At 42.4% G+C, this 16,356-nt stretch overlaps 1 protein-coding gene across 1 annotated transcript in view; it reads left to right on the forward strand.

The window, feature by feature from the left end:
* LOC137640224 (uncharacterized) overlaps nucleotides 1-11,486 on the forward strand; it is a 38,735-nt gene extending 27,249 nt beyond the window's left edge. The window contains exons 8-9 of the mRNA XM_068372786.1: nucleotides 9,225-9,580; nucleotides 10,953-11,486. Of these exons, the coding sequence (XP_068228887.1) occupies nucleotides 9,225-9,580; nucleotides 10,953-11,357 (761 nt within the window). The 3' untranslated portion in view covers nucleotides 11,358-11,486. The remainder of the gene's footprint in view (nucleotides 1-9,224; nucleotides 9,581-10,952) is intronic.
* The last annotated feature ends 4,870 nt before the right edge of the window (nucleotides 11,487-16,356 follow it).

The raw sequence follows: 16,356 nt of genomic DNA on the forward strand, positions 1-16,356 counted from the left end.
ATGGTTGTTCAACTTCCCTCCTTATTCCAATGGTAAATTTCTGTCAACTTTTATAATTATATTTTTCCAATATATGTAGTAAAATGTGAGTATGCACACACACACATATGTATATATATATATATATATATATATATATATATATATATATATATATATATATATATATATATATATATATATATATATATATATATATATATATATATATATATATATATATATATATGTGTGTGTGTGTGTGTGTGTTCGTGTGTGTGTGCATACTCACATTATATATATATATATATATATATATATATATATATATATATATATATATATATATATATATATATATATATATATATATATATATATATATATATATATTTTTGGGCTCAAGCCATGGCGTCCTGATGGAAGGTTCCTGTTTGGTAGCTTCCTTGGGTATAAGACTACTAAGATATTCCCAGAGAATTTAACCACAGGTTATCACAGAATTCTAACTTCTGGAGCGAGTATCTCAAAGGTTTCCCTTTAAGACATCGTAATACAACAGGGGACACGCATGTCTGAACGTGCCACATAGCTATCTCCACCCCGAACAGAGTTAATGCTTCGGTGTGTAAGGGCTGAGAATAGCTGGGAGCCGTTCCACAGCTAATCTCACTCGTGGCTACTACTGATACTCGAGACGTAAACAAACGGACGCCATTGCTCTAATGACGTCACGCGCGTCTTTATCCTTTGTTTAGTAGCTGCCCTACTTAGACGGATTTTCCCTTGTGTTAACTTTATCGCTTTGCATCTTCGCTATGTCGTTACCTTCAGCCTCGCCTTCTTCTGGAAAGTTGAGTACAAGGTTCCAGTATTGTTTAATTAAGCTCTGGCCGTAAAGTAAATATTATTTTGCGAAATAATTGATGTTTTGTGGCAGAGCTGTGCCTCTACCGGACCCGCCATTTTATGGCGTCGTTGTTGTTTTGCATGTCTTATTTAGTTAGCCACAACAACGCTTCCGGCATTATATACTAATCGAATACATTAGTTTATTTAGTCTTCATAGCTAGGAACTTTTATATCGTGTTTAGACGCTTTTTATCGGTCATCGATTGACCTTATACCAGTCGGCTACTATAGCCCCCAGGCCAGGAGCCTACATACAAGTGTTCATGCATGATTTATTAGTGATCCTAGACTAAGTTATGAAGATAGTGGCATTATTAATTTACAATACTTTTGACTAGTGATGCAAATGTTTTCGCCTTCAGGGACCATATAGGGGATAGGCTAGTCAGTGATTCTTTCTAGCCTAACCTAACCTTAGGACCCCTATATGCTTCCTTCATCCCCTGCCATGGCATTCCCTCTATTTAGCCTTGATCCCTTTTCTGAGTAAAGGGATTAATTGTCTAATAGAGTATATATATCGCCTCTCAGTCCTCCCTAAAGGAATGAACCCCCTTTAGGATTGCGTCTGAGAGTGAGGTTAGGCTAGCCTACCTCTATGGCTAGGATAGTCTATGACTTCCCTGCGATAGCGATATGTCTTCTTCCTTACCTAGTTCAGGACTTTTAGCCCTGCTCTAGGTCGGGTTAGGAAGGTTTCTCTGTTCCATGCTGAAACTGTACTCTTGCACCGTTTTAGCCGATCAGCCTGATCTTAGGTTAGGGAGTGTCCTCCCTTCCCTTAGTGGCCGCTCTGGTACAGAAACCCTTCCTGGGAAGACCTCTCTCTTCTCCCTCCCCACCTATCTCTTGTATAGCCTAGCCTATGCTTAGGTTAGTTTATACTCATCTGTCCCCTGTCCTACAAATCCTCCTTAGGGTGGATGAGTAGGGCTACCCGAGCTTCCCTGTGCAGTCCGCTCTGGTACATATACCTTCATAGTGTCCTATAAGGTTAGTTACTAGTGTAGTTCTGCATAGGGGAGTCTCCCCCCCCCCTCTTGGGTGTTCCCTAGCCCTCCCTTGGGCTACCTGCTCCCGGTCCCTAGTGACCCCTGCTTATGGATGTTAGAGCCTGTCTCTATCATGGGTACACCCTCTCAGGGAGGGGGAGGGATGTCTGGAACCCTGACGGTACTTCCTGCATTCCTTCCCCCCTCCCCCTGTCTCTCTATCTATCCGGGTGCCGGTCTCTTTCCGCCTCTACTGTCGGCAATACCTGCCTCCCTCTTGGTGACTTCCCTACCCTTGCCGCCAGCCCCCCGTGTACCGAGGGACTGCCGGCTGCCGCCGGCTACTACCGGCGGCTCTCCTACTCCTATCTAATCGTCCGCTTGCCGGTCGATCACCGGAGTGCCGGCATATACTGCCGGCAACCCGATACTACCTGTACCATCCTTATCCCAGTCACCAACCTGGCATCCTCCGGCTGCCGGAGCCGCCGCTCCTTGCCGGCGTGCCGCCGTTGTGCCGGCGGCCGCCATCCTGGTATCTAACTGACTTTTGAAAATTGTCTGTTCTAATGCCAGAATCTATGCTGGAGCGAGCTCCGGCATGCCGGCGGCTTGCCGGATGCCCCGGAGGCGTCAAGAATACTTGCACCCCCTCACTGTAGCTATCATAAGACTAAGATAGCCCTACATAGCAAATAGATAAGCTGCTTTGCTTTTAAGATCAGTACTTAGTACTGCTTTATTAGTGATCATGCTGTCTCTTTGCATTCTTCTAATTCCAGCATGCTATGTGCATCTTAGCACGGCTGGTTGCCAGAAGCAGTTACCTTTATGAGGCCTTCTGGCTCTTAACTGGGAACCGAATGAATTCGATCCCAACCTTGTCCTTGGCTTTCCATGGAGTTCCAATATAATGGGAATCCTAGGAAACTATATCCAATGATCTCGGTCATTTGGATTATCCCAGGACCAAGCTTATGGTAACCAGCCGGGCGAGATGCATGGAGCGTGTTCTCCTTTACTGTTTTCATTCTCTATGCATCACACCTTCTTTAAGTTAAAATTAATGATTAATATTAACTTAATTTAAGAGCCATTCCTATGACTCCCCCATACTCATTTTCTCTTTCTTCCACAGGAGGAGCAGATGAAGTGTGACTTCGCCTTCTGCGCTGTGAAACGCCCGCAGTTTTACGGGCATACGGCTTGTAGGACTCACGCCCCTTGTGCAGACAAGAAAGGGGATTTGAAGTTCTGGAATCCACTGGATTGTACGGTCTGCCAGGCCCACCTAGTTGAGGCCTTCCATAACCCTCCCTCAGCGGAGGTTAGAGACATTTCTCGTGAAAAGCTGCGCAAGTGGGTGCGTGGCTTTCAGAAAAATGCTACCGGACCGTACCTGGCCACCGAAGAACTGAGGTCCCTGTTGTTCCCTAAGGCCTCTCCTGACTCAGTGGTTCCGAAAGACGCAATCCCCACTGTCCAAATTACGGTGGAACCTGATGTGGTCATGGCTCAGTCCATGCATGAGTGTCGTTTAGATTCCGAGGATGATGAGCAGATCTCTGACGTCTCGGAAGACACGGAGAAGACGCTTATGGCTCAAGGAGCCGAAGAGGACGAAGACAAGGTGGAATACACCGAGTCGGAGCTTGGAGCTCCTCCCTCATCCATCCCTCCGCCTACTCCTACACCGACGGATGTGTCCATTCCGTCTACCTCCTCGACCCCGGATCCCTCTTCGTCTACCCAAGAACTGATCCGGCTGATTAGAGCTGTCATGGACGACAGACTGAAGGAGAACCAGGAGTCCATCAGGTCAATGATTGGATCCAGAGAACCGAAGAAGATTTCGGTTAAGGATCTCCCAGCTTGCTCTCATGCCAACCCGTGGAGGTATGCAGAGCATATGGTTATTGCGACCGGCAGGATCTTTGTTAGTGACAAGATTGGCACGGTCCCGTTGGAAGACGTGGAGTTCTTCCCAAGCTTCGAGGCCTACCCGGACTGTTACGTCCGGCTTCGTTCCGAACCTGCCTCGAAGGAGGAGACCGAACCTAAGGAAGAGATAGTGTTCGATCTCGCAAAGGCCCAGGCTATGCTAGCCTCCGCATTTAAGAGCAGGGGCTTTACCTGCTCTAAGCTTCCTGCCTTGAGCAAGAAGCATCCTACATATGTCGCACCTGACACTGCGGTTCTTCCTTTCTTGGAAAAGGCCTTAGCCGCATGCCTTAAAGCGGCGGAAGAAGGAAAACCCTGCCCTGCACTGGAGGAGTGCAGACCCTTCTCCATCGTGACACCCCCTGACACTAGACAATGGAAAGATGTTCAACATACTTTCGTCGTGGGTAGGCTCGATCCTGACGTCGCCGGACGTCAGTTTAATGAGGACCTCCCTAAGCTCAATGATCACCTCCTTCGCCGGGAACAAGACACGAAGGAGAGGCTTGCGGCATCTCTTTTTCATCAAGTCCAACTTGAAGTTATGGCCTGTGACACAAGAGTACCTGATCACTACATGGTACTAGCCAAATCCCACTTACTTACAGTAATGAAGGACTTGTACCATTTCATAAAGGCTCGTAGAGCCTGTCGTGAATTCGTGTTTGTCGGTGCCACCGTGAAACACGAACCCCGGAGGCTGATTTCCTCCAACATCTGGGGAAAGCACCTGTTTCCTTCTGACCTTGTCAAGGAAATAACTGACAGAGCCGCCACGGAGAATAGGAACCTTCTCCACAAGTGGGGCATGTCCAGAAAAAGGAAACCCTCTCAGGACGATGGACCTCAGCCTAAGAGGAAACCACAGAAGCCAAAACCCCAGCAACGTCAACAACGACGTCAGTTTCCGGGACCCGCTACCTCCCAAGTGGTTGCCCAACCACAGCAGACCTTTCAATTGGTCCCCCAACCGGTGTTGTCACAGTCACCGGTCTTCACCCCTGCCTTTGAGCAACCATCCACTACCTTTCATGCCAAAGGTAGAGGCTCGTCCAGGGGTGCAAGCAGAGACGCATCTCGTCGTCCCTCCAGAGGTAGAGGAGGAAAGGGAGCTAGCGGCCGAGGCAACAAGTCCTCGGGACACCAGAAGCAATGAAGTGCTTCCGGTGGGAGGAAGACTCCGCCAATTCCAGGATCGTTGGACCTTCGATCCCTGGGCACACAGCATCATCAAGAACGGTCTAGGCTGGAGTTGGGTGCAACCACCCCCAATCTTCCAGCGGTTCTTCCAACAATCGACCCCCATTCTGGAAGAATATGTTCTAGACCTCTTGAACAAGAAGGTGATAAGGAAGGTAAAGTCCACCAGGTTCCAAGGGAGACTGTTTTGCGTTCCCAAGAAGGACTCAGACAAGCTCAGAGTCATTCTGGACTTATCCCCCCTCAACAAGTTCATAGAGAACAACAAATTCAAGATGCTGACGCTTCAACAAATAAGGACCCTTCTGCCTCAAGGTTCCTACACGGTCTCTATAGACCTGGCGGATGCCTACTGGCACATTCCAATGAACCATCACGCTTCCTCCTACCTAGGATTTCGACTCCAAAGAAAAAGCTACGCCTTCCGGGCCATGCCATTCGGCCTCAATGTGGCCCCTCGGATCTTCACAAAGCTGGCGGATGCCATAGTACAACAGCTCCGCCTAAGAAACGTCCAGGTGATGGCCTACCTCGACGACTGGCTAGTTTGGGCTCCATCGCCCGAAGAGTGTGCAAAGTCTTGCAACGAAGTTACCCAGTACCTAGAACACCTGGGATTCAAGATCAACGAGAAGAAATCTCGCCTCTCTCCAGCTCAGAAGTTTCAGTGGTTGGGAATCCACTGGAATCTTCAGTCACACCGCCTTTCCATCCCCCAGAAGAAAAGGAAGGAAATAGCAGGGTCTGTCAAGCGACTACTGAAATCCAAACGCATTTCAAGACGACAGCAGGAACGAGTTCTAGGCTCTCTACAATTCGCCTCAGTGACAAACCCAGTGCTTCGCGCACAGCTAAAGGATGCCGCGGGAGTCTGGAGACGATCGGCATCCATCGCTCGAAGAGACCTCAAGAGACGGCTTCCAAACAGACTTCGACGCCTCCTAAAGCCGTGGTCGGAAGCAAAGGCCCTGAAAAGGTCCATTCCTCTCCAACACCCCCCTCCATCACTCAACATCCACACGGATGCCTCACTGGAAGGCTGGGGAGGTCACTCCCACCTGAAACAAGCTCAAGGGACCTGGTCTCCACTATTCAAGACGTTCCACATAAACATCTTGGAGGCCATGGCGGTCCTTCTTACTCTGAAGAAGTTATCCCCGCCGCCCTCGATCCACATCCGTCTAACCCTAGACAACTCGGTGGTAGTTCGTTGTCTCAATCGCCAGGGCTCAAGATCGCCCCAGATAAATCAGGTGCTTCTCCCAATCTTCCGTCTGGCGGAGAAGAAGAAGTGGCACCTGTCTGCAGTTCACCTACAAGGATTCCGCAACGTGACAGCGGATGCTCTATCTCGGACAAACCCGATAGAGTCGGAATGGTCTCTAGACGCAAGATCATTCTCCTTCATCTCCCATCAAGTCCCAGAACTTCAGATAGATCTCTTTGCAACGAGCGACAACAATCAACTTCCTCTGTACGTAGCCCCGTACGAGGACCCCAAAGCAGAAGCGGTGGACGCCATGTCACTGGACTGGAACAGATGGTCCAAGATATACCTGTTCCCTCCCACCAACCTTCTGTTGAAAGTCCTCTCCAAACTGAGAACCTTCAAAGGGACAGCGGCCCTAGTGGCTCCCAAGTGGCCCCGGAGCAACTGGTACCCCCTGGTCCTGGAGCTGCAGCCCAAGCTGATCCCTCTCCCGGGCCCAGTTCTCTCTCAACAAGTACAGAAGTCGACTGTCTTCGCTTCATCATCGAAAATCAAGGACCTTCATCTCATGATTTTCTCTCCCTTGCCGCAAAGAAGAGGTTTGGGATCTCGAAGAAAAGTCTAGACTTCCTAGAGGAATACAAGACCGAATCCACGAGACGGCAATATGAATCATCCTGGAGGAAATGGGTCTCCTTTGTTAAAGCAAAAAATCCTAAAGAAATCACCATTGATTTCTGTATGTCCTTCTTCATTCACCTTCATGGACAAGGATTAGCAGCCAATACGATTTCAACCTGCAAATCGGCTTTGACTAGACCAATTCTATATGCTTTCCAAATTGATCTGTCCAACGACATCTTTAACAAATTACCAAAAGCATGTGCTCGCCTACGCCCCGCACCCCCTCCGAAACCGATCTCCTGGTCACTAGACAAGGTGCTCCATTTCGCCTCCAACTTGGACAACAATTCATGCCCCCTCAAGGATCTGACTCAGAAAGTTATATTTTTATTTGCTCTCGCCTCGGGAGCTCGAGTCAGCGAAATAGTGGCATTATCAAGAGAAGAGGGACACATCCTGTTTGCTGATTCAGGAGAAGTGACCCTCTCCCCTGATCCGACGTTTCTCGCCAAAAACGAATTACCCACCAAAAGATGGGGCCCTTGGAGAATATGCCCCCTGAAGGAGGATGTCTCTCTATGTCCAGTAGAGAGTCTCAAGGTCTATCTTCGCAGAACTTCGAACTTTGGTGGAGGCCAACTCTTCAAAGGAGAAACATCGGGCAGCGACCTGTCACTGAAACAATTAAGAGCGAAAATCACCTACTTCATTCGCAGAGCGGATCCGAACAGTACACCCGCTGGTCATGATCCTAGAAAAGTGGCATCTTCTCTGAACTTCTTTCAGAGCATGGACTTTGAGAGCCTTAAAAACTTTACGGGCTGGAAGTCCTCGCGAGTTTTCTTTAAACATTATGCGAAACAAGTGCACGAAATCAAACATTTTGTGGTAGCCGCAGGTAGTGTTATGAAACCTGCACCTAACTCTGCGTAGAACAGTGAGTTACTTGGGACTCTAACTCTTCGGGTGCCTATGTTGACCCTCGCGTGATTCATAGTGATGTCTAAAAACACTTAGTGCTTTTATAACTGTTCTTATCCCAGGTGAAATGTCATAGTGTCACACAAGTGCCGCATGCCTTGAGCATGATGTGTTGTTTAAAGACTTGCGTTCCTCGAGAACGAGTACCTACTAATCCTGAAATTCCTTTTCAGATTCAAGAGCAAGCCTTTATTTCTATGTACATTATTATTACTGTAAATGAACTTTACTTTTGCTGTAAATTATTTAATTTCTGCATTGTGAAATAAAATTTCTATTTTATTACTTATGCGTCTCTTTCAGCTCCTACTTACTATGAAATACATACTGTCATAGTTTTATTTATTCCTCCTTTCTTATGGTCATGAAGAATTTAAGATGTCTAATCCTAAATTATATTCACCTTGTCTCAGTAAGGTTCCTACACGAATACTTACTTCTGATAATCAGGAGATGAACTCTATACACAGTGCCCAACCACCACTGGTCTACTTCAGAATGTTCCTATACAAATATCAAACATTCTGCTTCATCTCTAAGTTCTTAAAAGTTCTTCTGTCAAGATGAATAGCCCTTCAATACCACTTTGACGTCGGCATAGCCCATGGGAACTTCCTACCAATGGGGGGCAGGATACTTCGTTCCTATGGTTCTTACCTAAGATTACTTTGCTGTTTTGTCAATGCCTAGGCACTTAACTCTGGGGGAAAATCTACCACGATACATTGATTCTCTGGTACTCTTCCATCAGGACGCCATGGCTTGAGCCCAAAAAACGGATTTTGAGCGAAGCGAAAAATCTATTTTTGGGTGAGATAGCCATGGCGTCCTGATGGACCCTCCCTACTACTTCGTTCAGTTTGTTCCCACCCTACACAATTGTATCATGGTGATGGGCAGCAACTGGCGCCAGGATAAAGACGCGCGTGACGTCATTAGAGCAATGGCGTCCGTTTGTTTACGTCTCGAGTATCAGTAGTAGCCACGAGTGAGATTAGCTGTGGAACGGCTCCCAGCTATTCTCAGCCCTTACACACCGAAGCATTAACTCTGTTCGGGGTGGAGATAGCTATGTGGCACGTTCAGACATGCGTGTCCCCTGTTGTATTACGATGTCTTAAAGGGAAACCTTTGAGATACTCGCTCCAGAAGTTAGAATTCTGTGATAACCTGTGGTTAAATTCTCTGGGAATATCTTAGTAGTCTTATACCCAAGGAAGCTACCAAACAGGAACCTTCCATCAGGACGCCATGGCTATCTCACCCAAAAATAGATTTTTCGCTTCGCTCAAAATCCGTTATATATACTGTGTATACTGTATATACTATATGTAATGTGCGTGTGTATGTATGCATATAATATAATCTTCATTGTTCTTCTCCAGCACCTGCACCTGCACCAACAAACCCTCCCGGAGGCGGAGGCTTTGGAGGAGGTGGCTATGGAGGGAGAGGAGGTGGCTACGGCGGGAGAGGCGGCGGTTACGGCGGTGGCTACGGAAGGGGAGGCGGTTATGGAGGGGGATACGGAGGTGGTTACGGCGGGGGAACGAATACCGTCATCGTCGATCGAGGTGGAGACGGGATGGACTTCGCCAGTGGCATGATGATGGGAGCAGCCCTGAGCGGATGGGGTCCCAGATTCGGGATCGGGATCGGCGGATGGGGATGTGGGATGGGATTCGGCGTTCCGGCGTACGGCGGATTCGGAGGATTCTCCGGTGGAGGATTCCATAACCAGGTGAGACCAAGATCCTTTGGTGAGACTTGCCAAGATCCTCTTATCGAAGAACATTAATTATTTTGTTAATTAAAATTCGTTTCCTTATATTTTATTCGCATTTCTTTAGTCTCACGAAAGTCAAAGGACTCTGATCATGATATTTCGTTTATCATTCTGTTATTAAATGGAAAGTGATAATTGAAAGCAAGAAAGTATACGAGCTGTCAACTAATTCCAACCAATATACCCCTTATATTGTTTATCATTGGTTAGTAAACAAAGCGTTAGGTAAATAAATGAGCTGTTTGCGTTCTCACTATATCGTATCTCTGATCACCAATCTTTGCTATTGCATGTTAATGAAGATTTTTTTACTGGGATTAACTTTAATACCTTTGCATGGACCATAATGACGAACGTGAACTATGTAGTTATATATTCAGTGTAACTTAACTTATTAGTCAATATAACTCTGAACAACTGCAAGCTATGTAAATATTTTTTTCTTAGGTTGTAATGTAATTTTTGTTTTATCTTAGATTAAGTCTACATCTAGAATTCATTAAAGCCAACGAACAGTTAAAAAGAACATAATGGACAAACATTAGTTAATTTAGGATCTTTACCCCCTATTTGATTCACTGAATGTAATAAATGAAAAGAGAAATATGTATATTTGCAACTGTATAAAAATGTAATAATCATTATCATTAACTAATGAACCAGGCGAATCAATATTAGGTAAAGTAAAATATATTTTAGCTACATTCAATTCTAAGGGTAAATATTTCGCGATAATTTGTTATAGGTTGCTTTTAAATTCTTAAGAAAAGAGATAAAGCTTCAAAAAAAAAAAAAAAAAAAAAAAAGCTTCCCAAGCATTATATATCAGAATATTCACATGTTTCGAAACAGCTATGACATTATATATCTACGAAGGCTAAGATTAGCATATTTAGAATATATCGTGCATCCGGGTTTTGACTGGCTGTACAGCGTTGAGTAGAATGTAAAAGATTTCATACAGCATGTAAATTGGGTAACATTCCCTGCAATTATAGAATATGAAAAATATTGTATTCATATGAAATAATGATTTAAAATGTTTCATGCAAAATATAGAGAGATGTTTTTCCTAGCCATAGATTTCATGCAAAATAAAGTTATCTTCTCCCTCCGAAACATTTCATGCAATACAGAAAATATACACATCAACTCACAAGCATTATAAGACAATTAAAAAAAAAAAAATATATATATATATATATATATATATATATATATATATATATATATATATATATATATATATATATATATATATATATATATATTATATATATATATATATATATATATATAGTATAATCAACCAAAATTATTGCCACAGGACACAAATGTCATCAACAACATCAACATCACCAACGACAACGCCAACAACGCTGACGCCGCGGCCGCTGCGGGCCAACCAGACGCGGCTGGAGGCCCAGACGGAGGCGTCCCACCCGAAGCCCCTGAACCTGACTACGGAGGGGAACCTGACGCAGAAATGAACCCCGATGGTGTTGATCCTGGCCTCCTGGAAGACGTAGGTTACGAAGAGATGGGCGGCGGGGAGGAAATGGGCGGCTATGATATGGGCGGCGGGGAGGAAATGGGCGGCTATGATATGGCTGGCATGGACGATATGGGCGGTTACGACATGGGCGGTATGGATGAGATGGACGGGGGTTATGATATGGACGGTGGCGGTTTTGATATGGGCGGCTTTGATATGGGAGGATTTGACTTTTAGAATAACAAGTTGTCCTTCCTTAGAGACATTTAAAATCTAAAATGAAGGGGAAACACTAGAGAGAGAGAGAGAGAGAGAGAGAGAGAGAGAGAGAGAGAGAGAGAGAGAGAGAGAGAGAGAGAGAGAGAGAGAGAGTGCCACTAGAATTCTGCCAAATAGGTTTAAGAAAGACAGGAGGTCTTCTTTTTCTTCTTCTTCAATCAAATGGAAATTCACGTCGTCCGGGACCTTCGGAATAGATATTTCTGAAGGTATCCTTATGTAGGCCTAATCCCAGAAGCTTACATGTAACATAAACATTGACTGTTGACTCTTTGCACGGATGTTTAGATATAAGAGAAGGGTTCTTTAATTGACACTTGGAGTAATAGATACGCTCAATAAAATAAGGTACAACGGAGGAAACATTAGTTATTATCGTTCGAGCAGCAATTACGATATTTAAGATATGTTTTTATGTCTGCATAATACCTAAGTAACGTCTGAAAAACACTTATTTTATCAGGGAAACTCTCTGCGGCGTATTAGCACAAGTTTATGTTGCAATAGACTCTATTGCCTTTGCGTGTCTGCTCTTACACTATATTTTGGATATTCCGAGTAGATTTAATTGTCTGAAGATGGAAGGTAGACCTTAAGTAACAAACAAAAACGAACTAAAGTGCTTCTTGTAATAAATGTTGACACAAATGAATAATTAGAAATATTGGAACATCTCGGTTCTCATCGTGTTGTTCATACCAGACTATAAACATTTTATTACGTCTAACGAATGGCTATGCCTCATCCCGAGCTTCGACTCTAATATCAACATATCACTGGTTCTGCGCTGTCCCCTTTGACCTAGGCTATGACGTTTCTACCAGCATGACTCTATGCATTATAATTACTTTAAATGTTTTTGTACACCTGCATCACACCAAATCACTTACGAATGGGCAATGATTATAGTTCGATTTTCAATCCTATATTTCGGGAAAGCTTGAAATGTTATGAAAGTGGAACATTTTACTTTTAATCAAACTTAATCATCTTTCATGAAATTTAGTAATGATAGATAAAAAACAAATTGATAAGTGATTTCCATAATTGAGGCTGTTTTCGAAATTTGTTCTAAAAAAAAAATGTGGAAGCTATATTAGCTTTAACCATATTTCATCTTAAGTCACTCGGGACATCTTTCTTAAATATTCGTATGTCCGTGACTGGGTGAAAAAAAATCTTGAACAAGCTCCGCCCCCAAGCATCGTGATTGGCTGCCTTCAAATGGTCTTTGTTCTACCGTAGCTCGCTTCACTTGCAAATTTACATTATCTCATTGCTCCTCTATTTTGACAAGCAGTACATGGATATGTTGTGCATGCCAGCCACGTGGGTCATTATAAAATTATCATAATTACCTTTAATCTATTTTAGTATTAATATTATTGTTACATGAACCTGCTGTGAGAAGGTGGCAGCCAATCCTGATGCTAATGGGCGGAGCATGTTAAAGAATTTGTACTGTACCCAGTCTCCTATTCACATAGCATTTCAATCACCGGTTTAAATACCATAGCAACGAGATAAGTCCAGTTACACTAAAAAAAGAATATTGCATCAGTTCCCAAAGTGTTTCAGACGTAAGGTATATAGTTTCATTCATCAAGCTGTATCTTGCAACTATTCTCCCGGTGGCACAGACGCTACCATTCTGTGGTGACAGAATACAGATTCACAGCACCTGGGAGATTTATACTAATCTATTATCCGGGCTTTATATTACTTTCATACAAAGGAGATGTAAATCATTAGCAATATTTCATTGGTTATGTTTCTTTTTTAATTAAGAACGGAAGATGTTTGTATTTATCGTAAACAAAATGTAGAAAGATGAATATCAACCTATAAATGTACAGCTTGACCGACTGATCCTCGCCTGCTCCGTTAAAAAGTGTATCAAATAATTTACATTATTAATTAGATTAATAGGCTTTGGTATGTTATATTTTCAGAACCATTGATATTTTCTTTTACAGCCGTTTGTTTATGTTAGAATCTGCACTTTTCCTTGGCTCTGAATTCACTTAGTAACAGTGTTTTTTGTTTAGCCTATACCGAATGTACTGGCTATATCTCTTGCACTCATATTGTAGTGCATGCTGATGAAAGCTCTTCCTTGTTCTTCAGAAGTTTCCATTTTGTGAAAAGTGAAAGGGATTTCCACTTCAAACTGTGGCACAACGATCTATTTTGTCACGATTTTGCATTAAACCATTCAACTATTATTTTTATTCCTAACTAAACTACAACCCTAGTTGGAAAAGCATGATGCTATAAGCCCAAGAGCTCCAATAGAGAAAATACCCCAGTGAGGAAAGGAAATAAGGAAACAGCATAATGTGCCTGAGTGTACCCTTAAGCAAAAGAACTCTAACCCAAGACAGTGGAAGACAACGGTACAAAGGCTATGACATTACCCAAGACGAGAGAATAATGGTTTGATTTTGGAGTGTGCTACTCCTAGAAGAGCTGTATACCATATCTAAAGAGTCTCTTCTACCCCTGCCAAGTTGAAAGTAGCCACTGAAGAATTAAGTGCAATTAGTTAACCCCATTGAGTGAAGAATTTTTCGGTTATCTTAATGTTGTCGGTTGTATGAAGAAAGAGGAGGATGTGTTGAGAATAGGCTAGACTATTCGGTGTATGTGTAGACAAAAGAAAGCTGAGCCGTAACCACAGAGGGGTCCCCTGTAGTACTATCTGGCCAGTCAAAGTACCCAATAACTCTCTAGCTAGTGGTAATATCTCAAGTTCTCAACGGGTGGCTGGTGCCTTGGCCGACCTATCACCCATAGGCCATACTTGCTCAAGCCATTATACTCTAAGCTAAGAACAGTTTGAAATTAATTCTAAATTTAACCAAATTAGCTACTTTCCGAATGATCGTTAAACACCGGAGAACTGCTAGGTCTAGCGCAAAAACCTAAATTTGGTAACGCTGAAATTGTCATTGCAGGAGTGCTAGCCGAACCTCCTACCCCAATGTAATCCTTATTTACGGGCTGCCCAACGGCAAGACCCGTGTCTTACACAAGGTAAGGCAATCTATACAGACAGTAACTTTTATTAGTCAATCGAACTGAATTTTGGTCGTAAATACAACATTTCTGATAACTTATTTGCATGCGTAAGATCTTTAGAGATGATAATCTGATATCAGGAATGCAAAACACGATCCACTTTTTATTTGAAGAAAATAATAATAATAATAATAATAATAATAATAATAATAATAATAATAATAATAATAATAATAATAATAATAATAATGAGTCTTCCTAATAACATAAAACCGTTGGTAGTTGTGTTCTTATCTAAACATAATGGAATATTCCATAATGATTCGGACAGAATACATAAAAACTAGTATAAAACGAGGAATTTTCTTAGTTTGATTTTGAATTGCTTTAATTTAACCTTCTTTTGAAATTATCAGAAAATTTCTCAATTTAATTAACATACAGACTATAAAAGTAAGAAATGCAATATAGAGTATCATAACTGTATATAATGAACACTGCCTATAACCGTATTGAACAGTGATTAACACACTAATTGCATAAAAGCATAGATCATTTTCCATTCGTGTTGGTGAGATTTAGATGCGCACTTTCCTACAGTTCTTGGGAATCTTAAGACTTGTTTGACACAGAGCACGAGAAGTTATTGTATAGGCCTATTATAATACAACACTTACTGAGATACGTCATAACGTAAACGGGTAATGTCATTACACGAAGTAATAGAGGAGGTTATGCAGTATTTTATTCTATGTAGTACATTGTTTATAAGATAAAATCACTGACTATTATCGAGTTATATATAAGTTATCAAAAATTTGTTTCAAACAGCCATACTGGCAATATGGCCAAAACTACATATTTCGTCAGACTTTTAGAACAGTAGTGTGTAATCTAGTGAGTGTTAGTGTACTGTAGAAAATCTTAGAGCGAGTGACTACTATCTGACTGAGTCTATACAGAAAACTGAACAAGTTGGCTAACAAAGTTCGTTGAATACCGTTACTAAGAGCGTTTGTACAAAGTGTTTCGCAAGTAGTTATTGATTATTTACTGCATTTCGAAGTATGATATATTTTCCTTTGATATAATCACTGGATAATATTTTTATGTGGGAGAAGCCACAAAAGATTTTCTACCCCACGTACAGTGAATTGTTTAACAGTTTGTTATGAGAACAGCCTACTATATAGCCTCGTATCGGGATGTTATTGAGTGTAGCAGCTCATTGGACTATGCATAAAAGTTTACATCTAAGTCTGAATACCGGTGAATTCTTCAGGGTGCATAATCTGATGTGAAGGAAAATAGTGCACGTTACAATTTTGTTTTTGAATTTCATCCTGTAGCCTAAACAGTTCATTGCTGCCACTGTTATTTCAGAATACTATTAGGAAATGGATATCGCCAATTCTTTTGTAAGATTGCCTCAGCTTTGCTATATCAGAAGTGATAGTAGCTACTTATTGAAGTTATAGTATCCCCACAGAAATAGCTACAGAACAATACATGAAATCTCTCTCAAGTTAAAGCAACTAGTTAACTAGTTACACGCATTTTTTAGTTATATTTTGTCTTTACTTGACGGCTAGAGCTCATAGATAGAATCTGTAGAGTTGAAGTAGACAGGTAAACACATTAATAACACATTTAAATCTATCATCTGTTTGTAAATAGAGAATTCAACTACTGAGAAAACGAGACTCGAATTTGCAGAATATGCATTACGGTTCCTTTGCCTAATTTAGTTAAGAATGTGATGATGAGTGTTATAGTTGGTATGTATGTAAATGAATATGTTGATATGCTTGTTACGTTCTCTTTTCTTTAAAGACGCAAATATATCAAATCTAACAACTTACGGTTAATAAATACGACCTTGAACCTATGAAAAACTACATATAGGAAATCTTGGAGTATCTGTGATACGGTAGAT

The sequence above is a fragment of the Palaemon carinicauda genome, chromosome 4 (genome assembly GCF_036898095.1).
Source record: "Palaemon carinicauda isolate YSFRI2023 chromosome 4, ASM3689809v2, whole genome shotgun sequence".
NCBI lineage: Eukaryota > Metazoa > Arthropoda > Malacostraca > Decapoda > Palaemonidae > Palaemon > Palaemon carinicauda.